The sequence below is a fragment of the Diospyros lotus genome, chromosome 5 (assembly GCF_014633365.1).
Source record: "Diospyros lotus cultivar Yz01 chromosome 5, ASM1463336v1, whole genome shotgun sequence".
In the NCBI taxonomy this organism is placed as follows: Eukaryota; Viridiplantae; Streptophyta; class Magnoliopsida; order Ericales; family Ebenaceae; genus Diospyros; species Diospyros lotus.
In genome coordinates, this window is record NC_068342.1 from 41,133,995 (window position 1) to 41,147,336 (window position 13,342).

The 13,342-nt window shown below is 36.8% G+C and overlaps 1 protein-coding gene across 3 annotated transcripts in view; it reads right to left on the reverse strand.

The window, feature by feature from the left end:
• LOC127802432 (probable ubiquitin-like-specific protease 2A) overlaps positions 1-13,342 on the reverse strand; it is a 124,910-nt gene that overhangs the window by 15,050 nt on the left and 96,518 nt on the right. For all 3 annotated transcript variants that reach the window (XM_052338236.1, XM_052338235.1, XM_052338237.1), the window contains exon 13: positions 1,069-1,159. In XM_052338236.1, the coding sequence (XP_052194196.1) occupies positions 1,069-1,159 (91 nt within the window). The remainder of the gene's footprint in view (positions 1-1,068; positions 1,160-13,342) is intronic.

Below are 13,342 nucleotides of genomic sequence, written 5' to 3' on the forward strand. Positions count from 1 at the left end.
TTCAAATTAGTGGATAATGCTATAGTTAGTTTACCGACCTCATCAATACTCCCCCCACCCACCCCCCAAAGGAGCAAAATGTTTCCAGTAAAGGGAAATGTTAATAAGAAGGTGAGGAAGAACATAACAAGGGGCATAATTATTTAGGAAACAATTTACAAATATAACTACTGTAGCTATAGCTATATAAGAAAACATAGTTGAATTAATTCTCTACAGAGTTCTTCTATTTACTTCATAAAACTCTTGCAGGAAAACGAAAGGAACTCAAAATTACTTTTCAAGTGCTAAGCTTATTTTCAGCTATTAGCTAACTGAATGCTTGTCGGTTTTTAGGCTCTAGATAATCGGAGAGATATAGATGTACAGTTGATGCATGGCTCGATTTGGAAGGTGATAAAATTGCTGGAGTTTTTTTCCCTCTCAAAGAAGTAAAGTTAAATTTCTGGACAACAAAGGCATAGGAACTTTAATAATTCGATTACATTTCAACGAATAGTTAGAGAATAATTTGTTATGCAAATGAACGCTTTTGGCAGAAAATTAACAAAATTGGACTCCAGAATATAAAATAACAGAAGAAGAAACTTCCAGATGTTTTGCAGCAACTTGCACAGTTATCATAACCAGGACAGAAACTCTATCCATGAAACAACACATGGACTGAAAGAAAAACCAAGGAACCTTATAACCATGTCATGCCAAATCCAGAAATTATCAGATCATATTTGATGCCTAACCCTAATAAAATAGTAGTAGAACAGTATCAGCAAGTCAGTAATCAGAATCTAATATTAGAACATACTTCACCTACCTAAAATTTGGCAATACACGATCTCAACCAAGGTCAAAGAATATCTTGTGATCAATAAAAAATAACAAGAATATAACATCATAATTAATCTGGCATTCTGCTTCATTGAAGCATTATGACTGAAAAAGGACAAGTTAAGCCTTCAAACATTTACCACGTTTAGATTTCTACACATTGAGAAATAGAAAATGACAACCCAAGCACAATTTTAAAGGAATTCAGATCTCTCAAGAGAACAGAATCAGTAGAAATACCTCAAGAGGGACAAACCGTAAATTAAAGAATTTTGAGGAAAGATCTTCTAATAGTGGGTTCTGCCTCTCTTTCCACTCTTCCCAAAGGTAACTGCCATCACACAATAATAAATGATGAAGGAAGCAACGGTTATAATCAATGCTCACAAGGGAGACATATAAGCTCTATTAGTAAGAATGTAACAAAAGCATGTGAAATTCAAACTTTTCCATGAATATTTCAATCACCCGTGCCATATGGTGTAACATGCAAACAACATGATCATTCTGATAACCTTAAGTATTTAGGTGCAAGTAGGACAAGCTTAGGAATAACTTGAATGTAAATGTTCAGTTATCCAACAATAATATTTATAACTTTCCCTGTAGAATTGATTATCCTCTCAACACTTTTAGTTAGGAGGTGGGATGTGTTGGATAGTTAGGAGCCAGCATAAAAATTATCCTATTTTCATGAATTCTGGACAAAATATTAACTTGTTGAGGCATAAGCCTTTTACTGACACGCTATATCATCTCAGTGCAATGAAAAATGAAAATGAGCTAGTGCCACTATATCAACACCTAAATATAAAGTCTATAAAGTGTTCCTGCATTTTATGGATGAAAAATAAAGAAGTTAGTCTAGGATCAGAAGCTGAGAATTGGATCATGGGATGTTAGAACTTTGACAGAGAAATCTATAGAAGTGGTGGACAAGATAGTCAAGAGAAGAATTAATATTAGTTGTCTTCAAGACACAAGATGGATTGGTGAGAAGGAGCCAAGTCTAGATATAACCTTTGATACTCAAGGAAGGATTGAATAAGTAATTAGAGTGGGGATCAAGGTAGTCAAGGGTAAAAGGCACCCTTAAGGCGCTATGATGTTCATATTGCCCGAGGCTCTAGGCACCAAAAAAGCACTTGCCAAAGCGAAGCACTAAATTAATAAAAAAATTAATAATAAATATATTTAATATGAAATGGACAATCAAATAATACATATAATATAAAACATCTAAAACATTCCTAAATACAAATTCTTTTAATATTTTCCAAGCAAAGACAAAAAATTTAGGAGCAGATAATGAGGTTGAGTTTGCTTTTCTCTACTTGATTTGTCATTTCTCCACTTCCTATTAGATTCTCTAGGGCATTCGCATGCCATCTTCGATTTTCAGAGCTAATGATATTTTATTTTCATTTTTTTTCCTTCGTTACAACAATGGCAATCACTAGAGGGCCTCAATGCCTCTAATGAGGCGCTCACCTAGGTGGCACCTGAGTAAAAGAGCCTCGTTTGGTAGTATGAAAGGCACCTCCATGGTGCCTTGTGTCACCCAAGCACCTAGGTGAGCTCCTCTCTCACCTTTGACTACACTAGTAAGGATTACTATGGATAAGAATTTGAAGGACAAGATAGGGCTGTGCATAGGTTAGGTTAACAACGAAGGATTTGTATACTGTGTTTAATTTATAGACTTGGAAAAAGCCTATGATAGAGGCCCCAACGAAGTCTTGTAGAGGGTTCTAGAAAAGAAATCCAGACTGCTTATAGACAACTTGTTGAAGAAATGAATCATCAAGTAGAAACTTGTATTAGAACTCGTCAAAGATAAGCTGAAACCTTTTCAATTGTAACTGAATTATATTAAGGATCTAATACTGAGCCCTTACCTCTTTGCTCTTATGATGGATATTCTTACAAATCACATACAAGAAGAGGTGCCTTGGCGTATGTTATTATAGATGATATTGTCGTTACAAGACTAAGGAAAACATGGATACTAAGCTTCAATTACAGAGAGACATCTTATAATTTGAAGGCTTCAAATTAAGTAAATTGAAAATTGAATGTGGAATGCAACTTTAGTAAAAGTAGAAATGAGGATGATGTCATGGCTTGAAGATCAAATTATTTCAAAAAAAGATTAGCAAAGATACCTAGAATTAATTATTCACAAAGAAGGAAAAATTACAGAGCATGTTACTTAGATAATTAAGCGGCAGGATGGTCAAAGTGAAACACTGCATCTAGCATTTATACAATGAAGATATTATAGTAAATGTATAGCTTTACAAGAAAAGACAAAATTAAAAAATCAGGTTATCTAATAAGATGAAAGTGACACCTATTGAGGATAAAATGGGAAGGAGGCAATTAAGATAGTTTGAACATATGAGAAAAAGACAAAAAAAACTTGATGGAAAACTCTTCCACGTGATATAAGGCCATAAGATATGACCATGGATAAAGATAATTCCAAAGCTAGCATTCACATAACCCACCCATTTTAGCAGCATTAAGGCTTGTGACAATGAAAATGATGATTCAAAGATAATATTTACGTTTCCAATATAGTAGATTATATAAATGGAAAATTCCAGCATGAGTTGCTGAGAACTTCAAAAAGGCCAAATACATGTAAGAAGAAATACAGATTTGCCAAAACTATGTAACAATAGGAATATATATGCTAAATCCATGTACAAATAAGAATACACTATACCAAATCTGTACAGGAGTAGGAATATACTATTCTAAATCAATGCATGAATATATTCACAAAGGATGAGTGAGAACACCAAGATGAAAGAGACCAAATAAAACAAAAAGAGAGAAACAAGTGATAGGAGAGAGATTAGAGAGAAGAAGAGGGATTGACGGGAGAATTGTTGGCAAGCCTTGATCTTACTAGGTTTTCCGAAATTCCAGCTTGGGTTCCATTTGACTGAATGTACTAGGTATATTGAATTGTTAACTACCATTTCATATAAAAGGTTAAGCTAGTAAATAGAAGGTTCACTTATCTTTTATATTATTATATTATTACACCAATATTCATTTATTGCACGTATTTAGACCAATTATGCAGTGATGATCTGGGCCAGATCATCACTGCGTAATTGGTCTAAATACGTGCAATAATGATCTGGGCCAGATCATCACTGCGTAATTGGTCTAAATACGTGCAATAAATGAATATTGGGTTAGCGGTGAGATTTAAACTTAGATAGTGGGGAAGTGAAGATTTTTAGTTAGGGTGCATTCGATGTGTCAATCATCCAAATCTGGGTTTGTAAACCCAAAATTGTTCCAAGGAAGCTAGATTTATGTTCTTTAAACCAACGCGAACCGAGATTGGGGTTTTGCAAACATAGATTTGGGTTTGGCAAACTCATATTTATGCTCGTTGAACAACGTTAACCTAGATATTGAAATTTTTTTTAAAAAAACAAATATTTCTTTTTGGAGATTGTAATTTGTGAGAAAGTGTGTGTAACATAGGTAACCTGACTTATAAAACACATAGATAACATGTTTAGAGTTTATAGAGAGAGGAAGATTGAGTGAGCAAGCAAGATGATCATCCATTAAGAGACAGGGAGATAGAGATAAACATAAAGAAAAGAAAAAGGAATAGTGATAGAGATACGGTTTAAATACAAAAAGTAAAAGTTGCAACATGATAAGGGCAATTAACCTATTTACCATTGCTAAATAAAGAGAAAGAGATAGAGGTATGGGTTTGTGTACTTATTTAGTAGGGTCAAACAATAATAAAGTTAAATAATAAGGTTTGTATGCTTATTTAGTGGGGTCAAACCATAATAAACTTAAAATTTTACATACATATCATAAAACGGGAAAAAAGTTTTAGAGAGGCCAATTGACTCCATTGACATGGGTTGTCTCCACCCTTGAAATTAAGACCTTTACTTGCTTTGATACCAAGTTAAATTATTAACCACCATCTCATTTAAAAGGCTTAAATTGGTAGATAAAGGGTTAACTTTGTATTTTATATTATTATTTTTACTCTCAATAGGGTGCAATGTTATGAGTGGCCAATTAATATTATAGTATGCTTGTGAACAAGTCAAAGGTAAAACTCCAACTTGAAAAGCTAGCTTGACAGGTGGAGGGATTCTCCTCCTTATATATAGCTCAGGTCTCCTTTGTTGAGACGATGTGGGATTCTCACACACATCCTTCCCCCCGCCCCCCCAATGCTAAAGCATCTTCTAGTACCCATGCCCGTATAAGACGACAACATGACTCTATATGACGACAGGGTACTGGGCATGACCACAACAGAGGGTAGTCCCCCAGCCAAGGGTCGACTCTGATACCATGTAAACAAGTTAGAGGTAGAACTTCAACCTAAAAAGCCAGTTTGATAGGTGGAGGGATTCTCCTCCTTATATATAGCCCAGGTCTCCCTTGCTGAGGCGATGTGGGATTCTCACAATGCTTTCATTGTTTTTTTTTATCCTCATGCACGAATCAATTATATTCTCTTATAATTATATTTTTGGAATTTCACTACATATGAAAAATTTTCAAACGCATTTTGAACTCTATATATGCATAATGTGGAAAAATTATTTATGCCCTTATGTACCAATACATTCATATATATATATATATTTATGACCTTAAATTTTTACAGCTTAGGACACCAGGGCAATTGTTAATTATTCTGCTATGATTACCAAATCATGAGAAATTATGGAAATTTAATTGCAGCAATTGGATTATCAGGATTATGGACTGGATACTTGAATTTTTGTATTGAAAAACCTTTTAGGAGAACCTTGTAGGGATATTATAACTAACAGCAATAGATGTTAACCTTTGTGTACTTTGATCTGACCCCAGTTAATAATGGCGTTGCCAATCACGTTTGACCACCAAAACACGTGGACTGGTTATATACTTTAGTGAAACAAATAATGAAGCAATTGTATGTTACGGTCAATGATAGATTCAAACTCCCTAGTGTACTCCACTGAAACAAAAACTTAAGATTTTATGTTAATATATGAAAAAAGAAATTTTCATAAAACAGAAAAGTATTTTAAAAGGAAAAATAATTTTTTATTTCACATTTTCAAGAAAACATTTCTTACATAGAAAATTTGTGCATTTATTTGTCCTGATCCTATCATGATAAATATTGTCTTTTCATTGAGTCATTGACTCACTCTATTATTATGTATTTCTATTTTAGATTACAGGTTGACATTAGGATTGACAAACTAATCCACTCAGAGACAATTTCTATTCTTATTGTATCCTTTATTGGTAGGCCTTGCACTTGTTCATGTGGGCATGGTTGATGTCATTATTTCACTTATCTATAAGACATCTGTGCAGACAACCTTGCTATTTTCAAGCAGGGTTGTGTAAGTACAATGTGTTGGTTGAGTTAAATAACAGTGAGTTTTGATGAATTGTTTTGGTTGTAAATTTTAATAAGAATATGAGATCGAATTATGATAACCTATTGAAAATAGAGACTTGCTTCATCATAGTGACTCAAGCGTCATGGGCTAGTCACAACCCCCATTTCGAGTCATGACAAATGAAGAACAACAATAGGCACTGTTTTTAAAAGACTAAGCACACTCAAGCACAAAGGCCTTCTAGAGATTAAGCGGAAGTGTGTGCTCAACTGAAACAAAGCGCAAATGATAGAAAAAAATAAAGAGATGATATAAAAACTGCAGCTAAATTACCAGAGAACACTATCAAGATAAAATTCACACTAAAAGAGAACAAGATAGTGTCTTTTAATTAATTTAGTCAAGATTAAGAAAATCATCTTCATCAATAGAGTTATGTACATCTTCCTCATCAGTGCCATCTAATTGACTTCTTCAACCAAAAATGGCTGTGAACTAGAAGTTGAACCAGGTGTTCTAGTTGTTGCATTGCCTCCTTAATTATCTTCTAATATGAGATCTGGACTCTCCAACTCTAGCTATATTAGCTGCAACATCCCATGTCAAAAAATCATGACAAAATACTGAACCATTCTCTTCTACAACACTCCAAGATATTTATATAATAGACGGGAGTGCTTTATGTATTTGGTAACACAATAACAACTCTTTTTTTTTTTTACTGTAAAAAATAAAAAATAAAAAATAAAAAATAAAAAATAAGCTTTGCACTTAACCAAAAAGCATGTGCTTTTAGCGCTTAAGCTACGCTTTATCATTTGTGCTTTGCTTTGACCAGAAAAGGCGCTAGAGCTGCGCTTTGAGCTGCTTTTAACAACACTGACAATAACATATCTTAATTTAACTTCTAGTCATGAAACCGGTACAAAGAAGAAGTTTCATACTAATCTCTATTTTATCGAGGCCTCACAACAAACTTCATATATATGAAAATAGACAACCAGGCATGCATAATCATATAATAATTTTTAATGCCCAAAATGTGTGTGATATATTGATTCTTATTCAACCAAATGAAAACAAGGGAAATAATGATGCTTTATTTAGCCAAGTTCCTTATATTGCAAACTGCATTTATTTAAAAACAAGGCATGTTTGATAGAAACTCACTCTTTTGATTGAATTTAGTACTAGAACAGTAGAAAAATTCAGTGTTTACAAGGATTACAACAATAGCTAAGCTAAACGTGTATAAGCAAGAAAAACAAAATCGTCCTATTCAAGAGGGCCTTCTCTCTCCCACAATAGTTGTCCAGATTTTTCCCTCCTCTCTCTCCTCCTTCCTCCCCTTTTATACCTATTCCTCATTCCATTTCAGCCATGTGAATGAATATTCCCCTCTAACCAACTTCTGACTCTTTTGCCCCTGAATCAATTTCCTTGGTTGCCCTTATTGTTCCCCTTCTTTTACGCCTTTGATAGGTGTGTGTTGGAGAGTCCTGGGATCCGAGGGGACCTCAAAGTAGAAAAGAGTCCAAAGCAAAGAAGAAGTTTGCAGGAGATATGGGCTTCGGTTGTGGGCTGGCGCATCTAGATAAAGGAGAAGAAATAAAAGAGAAAAACAAGATAAGACTCCTAATCGAGAAGGAGAAATTATAGGAAAAGATTTGCAGATTATCTTGTAAATATTTTCAATTATGTTATTTATCATCTGCTAGAAGTTAGGAAGTGATAGCATAGAAAGCTGTATATAATTCATCTTTCATGAAAAATCAAGTATGAGTTGATTTCTACCAAATCAATCTCTCGTTTTCAGGTTCCATACCTTAGGAACCAAGTTTGTTCATGGTATCAGAGCTCGACTCTTCCTAGTCCAAAGATCCGAATCAGATGGAGCCTCAAGATCGTGAGAATGTAGCCCCAACTGCAGCGAAGTCTTCCCTGAGTTCGGATCTTTAACAATCGGTGACTTTAACTGCTGGAACGCCTAACAGCACCCTATCACTGGATAGCCATACTTTGCATATCACCCAACATAGGTTGAACGGAAGAAACTTTAGAGAATGGTTTCAATCCGTAACCTTGGTGATTAAAGGCAAAGGGAAATACGGCTACCTCACAGGTACAATCCAAACTCCACCAGAAAATTCAGTAGAATATCAAAGATGGGAGATAGAGAATTTGATATTGATGGCTTGGATTATCAATTCAATGGAGCCCAAGATAGGCCGACCCTATCTATTTTACAAAACAACCAAAGAAGTGTGGGAGGCTGTTCAGGAAATTTATTCCGATCTCGAAAATACAGCTCAATGCTTTGAGATTAGAGCTGTAATTCGAAATACCAAGCAGGGCAATCTTGGAGTGACCGAGTACTACAACAACCTAGTGGAACTATGGCAGGAGATGGATCTATTTTATGATCCTAGCTGGAAGTGTGCAGATGATAGCCAAAAGTATAGCAAGATGGTGGAAAATGAGAGAATTTTTTATTTTCTCCAAGGGCTCAATCCAGATTTAAATGAGGTAAGAGGAAGATTATTGGGTACCAAGCCTTTACCATCTCTCCGGGAAGTGTTTGCCGAGGTTAAACAGGAGGAAAGCAGAAAAAGGGTTATGCTGCCAACGACTGAACCTAATTCAGGATCAGCCCTCACTATTGCAAGAAAGGAAGACATTCCAAAGGATAAGCAATGGTGTGAACTTTGCAATCGGCCTTAACACACGAAGAGTACATGCTGGAAGTTGCATGGGAAACCCCCAAACTGGAAACTGAGACCTAAGAAGGAGAAGGACATATCCGCTTATGTAGCAACAAGTGTACCCACTGGTGAAAAAGGAACAGGTATGGGCTTAACTACTGATCAAATTGAGTTCTTATAGAAATTGTTACAAAGCTCACATATTGCAAAGGAATCAGATGAGGCAGCACCAAATTATTCAGCATCTATGGCACAAAAAATGTCAATTTCTTTCTCTGGTTGCTAGGAGAATGAATAATAGTCCTTGGGTGGTAGATACCGGGGCATCAGACCACATGACCGAGTGTACTACTACTCTTGATAATTTTCAGATAGGAGATAAGGATCTAACTGTTTTGATGGCTGATGAGACACAATCATTGGTGAAAGGAAAGGTGTAACACCCCAATTCCCGGGGCGATACGTAACGTAAGATTCTGAGGATATTTTTTTCCAATTAACAGAAACTCAACACTTAACCGTTCCCTGAAGATCCCGTTACACCTTCTCAGTATATCAACTATGAATCATCAATAAACTAAGACAGGTTCATCAACTAAAATGCGGAAATTAGATCGAAACCTTAACAGGTCATAACCGAAACCACTTTATTCATAATATAAAGTCGAACCAACGCTTACAAGATGTCCTCAAAATAAACAACATTATTGAAAGCGACATATTACAAGCTATCAACTAATCGCCGTCACTCATAGGCAATTCCCTTTCCTTTCGCACCGCTGCCTTCATCTGGAACGTTTGAATATTCCAGGAACATAGTTCAAATTAGATGATGAATCATCTAAGTGAGAGTTCAAAAACACATTTTTCATGAATGAATGCAAGACATGAAATAAACCAATACACCCGGTAAGCCCTAGCCCCAAAGAATCCCAAGCGCTGAACCCTACCATGGGAAAAGAGCTATCTCTCCAAAAGCTATGCCACCATACCGACTCGACGACACAACGACATGACGCGATTCTAGCTTAAGAGGGCAAGCCAACGCATCTCTCCAGATTACGTTCCCACTCTAAGCATCCGGGAACCACCATACAATCCCAACTCCAAAATTTCACATGGACCACCTAGTCATCCTAGTGCAACTTTCCTGACCAAACGGCCTGGCAGGAAAACCAAGGCGGCTATCCCGGCATAATCACCAGCACAAGATACCCCTATTATTTCGTCACGCCCTTGGAGAATTATGGCTACACTATCCAGACAACATCCTAGGCTGACATCCCACATGAACAACACAATATGGACCACCTAGTTGTCCTAGTGCAACTTCCCTGACCAAACGGTATGGCATGGAAACCAAGGCGGCTATCCTGACATGCACACTAGTATCAGATTCCTCTATTATTCTGTCACGCCCTTGGAGAATTATGGCTATACTATCCAGACAACATCTTAGGCTGACATTCCATATGAACACACAAAACGCAAGACCATGCCACATTTCACAATTCAATGCATCATATAAACAACATTTATAAAATGCAATGCATAAGTATAAAACGTTTAGGGACAAACCTCCCTCATAAAACTAACCGTCACTGGTTACCGTTTGCATGCAACAAAACCATTTTGCATGAAATCACAACACTTTTAGATAGAAGAAACACCAAGTTTTTAGGGTAAAACACCAACAGTAAATCAAGTTTTGGGGGCAAACACTCACCTCGACGTATTCGGATCGCCCTGATCCTCGTGTATGTCCTTGATTTGCATGTCAAATCACAAATACTCGTGCTTAATACTCAACCTCGAGCCACAATATTCCCTAAACACCATATTTAATTAAGGAAGCATTAAAATCCATTTTCCTCAATTTTTTCATAATTTCCTCTTTTTCTCCCATTTTTCACCTCGACAATTCCAAAATAATTATCTCCTCAAACATTTTCCCGAATATTTCAACATGATAAATCCTAAAATAAATTAATAAAAATTCTGGAAGAAAAATACCAAATTGTCCCTATCACACGCGCTTGGGGCGTGGCTGTGCGTGAAAGCTGGCGCATGCAGCCACGCGCCACCGTCTTCCTTAATTTTTCGGCCATCGACGGATGCTCCGATGGCCACGAAAAGGATACTCCCTTGAAGCCCACTTGAAGTCGATCACGATGCCACTGGTTGCAGATTGAAACACCACCGGAGAGGCCACCGGAAGGCTAGTTGCAGGTCGTGGTAGGTGAACCGCCTCGTGATTTTGACCAAGCTTGAAACAGCTTCAATTGCACACCAAAATGCTTCAAAATGCTCCCAAACTCTTATCCTTGATGCAAGGATCAAAACCCCCTTATCAAATCCCTTAAACACATTCAAAATCGCAGCCAATTTGATGCCAAAAACTTGAAACCCTTGGCCCCTATTTATACCCCAAAACTGGCTAACTCTCGGCCAATAAACGACTAAACCTTGGTCCTCAAGCATCCTCACGCCGTATATAGCCTCCCCCAAACCTCCCTCGGCTGTCCCATCACCGGATTCAGCCTCCATGTGCGGTGGATTTGCGGCGGCCGTTTTTGGCTGATGCATTCACAGTGCCAGATTTTCATAAATTGCACTTCAGCCCCGTAGTATCTTCAAATGCCATTTCTGCCCTCTTCACAACACCCTTGATAAATTCAACTATACCACTAAAGCCCTCAAGTTTTGTACTATTCATTTCATCCTTGAGATTCCTGAAAAATTACCATTTTGACTTCCCTAGGGCAAATTTAGAAAATTGCACCTAGGCCCGGCTGGTCGATTTGATCTTAGATCCATTCGTTTCAACCCGAAATTGCTTAAGGGTTGTTCTACGCATAAAATATTGGTTCTTAACACGCTCCGTTGACTTTCCAAATGCTTCCTACGTCGATTCGGTTTTCTCAACCTGGTCGACAGTTGTACCGAAAACTGTTCCTGTTCCAATTTCTTTTACTACCTAAAATCATTACTCGAATCACTCGTCCTTACTATACCATTTTCCTTAATCATCTAGAGCCCGGGGTACTCCCTCTGGTTGATTTGGTCGCTTAAAACTGTGATAGTGTATCCTAAAGGCTCATTTTTCCAAAAATTCCATTTATGGCCTTCATTAAATATCGTTTAAAGCCTCAAATCATTCCCGGGTATTACAAAAGGGAAGTGTTTGTGTTGCTGATTTATTACTTGAATCAATATTGCATGTGCCAAACCTAAGTTGTAATCTGTTATCAGTAAGCAAATAATGAGAGACTTGAAGTGTATTGTAACATTCTTTCCTTCATATTGCATTTTTCAGGACCAATCCTCGGGGAAGGTGATTGGCAATGCTGAGGAGAAGGATGGACTTTACTGGCTTTCTGATAACAAGGATTCTCTTAGTCAAATTTCTCATAGGTTTTCTCTTATGGTTAGTTCAGATTCTTGCTAAACAAACTCATAGTACTTATCAGTCAGTCCCCAATACTCCTTCTAAACCTTTCTATTTGATCCATAGTGATATATGGGGATTGGCTATTACCAAACCTAAATGGGGCAAGCTGGTTTATAATCTTTATTGATGACCACATAAGAGTGTGTTGGGTATACTTTATGAAAGAAAAATTTGAGGCATGTGTAATCTTTCAAACTTTCTATAAACTTATTTTAAATGTCTTCCAGTCCTCTATTTGTATCCTTAGGACTAACAATGGCCAGGAATACTTCTCTCACTCGTTTACCCAATATCTCACTACCAATGGGATCTTCCATAAAAGCACTTGTCCCTATACCCCTCAACAAAATGGAATAGCTGAAAGGAAAAATTGACACTTGCTTGAGGTGGCTACATCTCTTATGTTCACAAGTTTTATGCCTAATAGATATTGGGGGGAGACAGTCCTAACAGTTGCTTATCTAATTAATAGATCGCCTTCCGAAGTCCTGAAGTACCAAGCCCCACTACATAATCTCACTTCCATCTTTCCCCATGCTCGTATTCTAAATACTCTTCCTCCCAAAGCACTTGGATGTGTGGTGTATGTCCATCAAACCAGTCCAAATCAGCATAAACTTGAACCAAAAGCAGTAAAGTGTATATTCATTGGGTATTCTTCGACCCAAAAAGGTGATAAATGTTTCTTCCCTACATCACAAAAATTCTTCATCTCTTGTGATGTAACATTTATGGAGAGTGAGTCCTATTACTCAAATACCTCTCTACAGTTGAAAGATAATCATTGGGATCCAGCAGTACCTATGCCTAATTCATTACCTATACCTCATCTTAACCCCAATAATGGCCTTGATCAAACTGCTGCAGCTGATCATCCTCAGCCAGCATGTTTTGAACCTCATTACCCGAGCCTATCATCTCCTCAAGAACCCCAAATCCAAGATGAATCT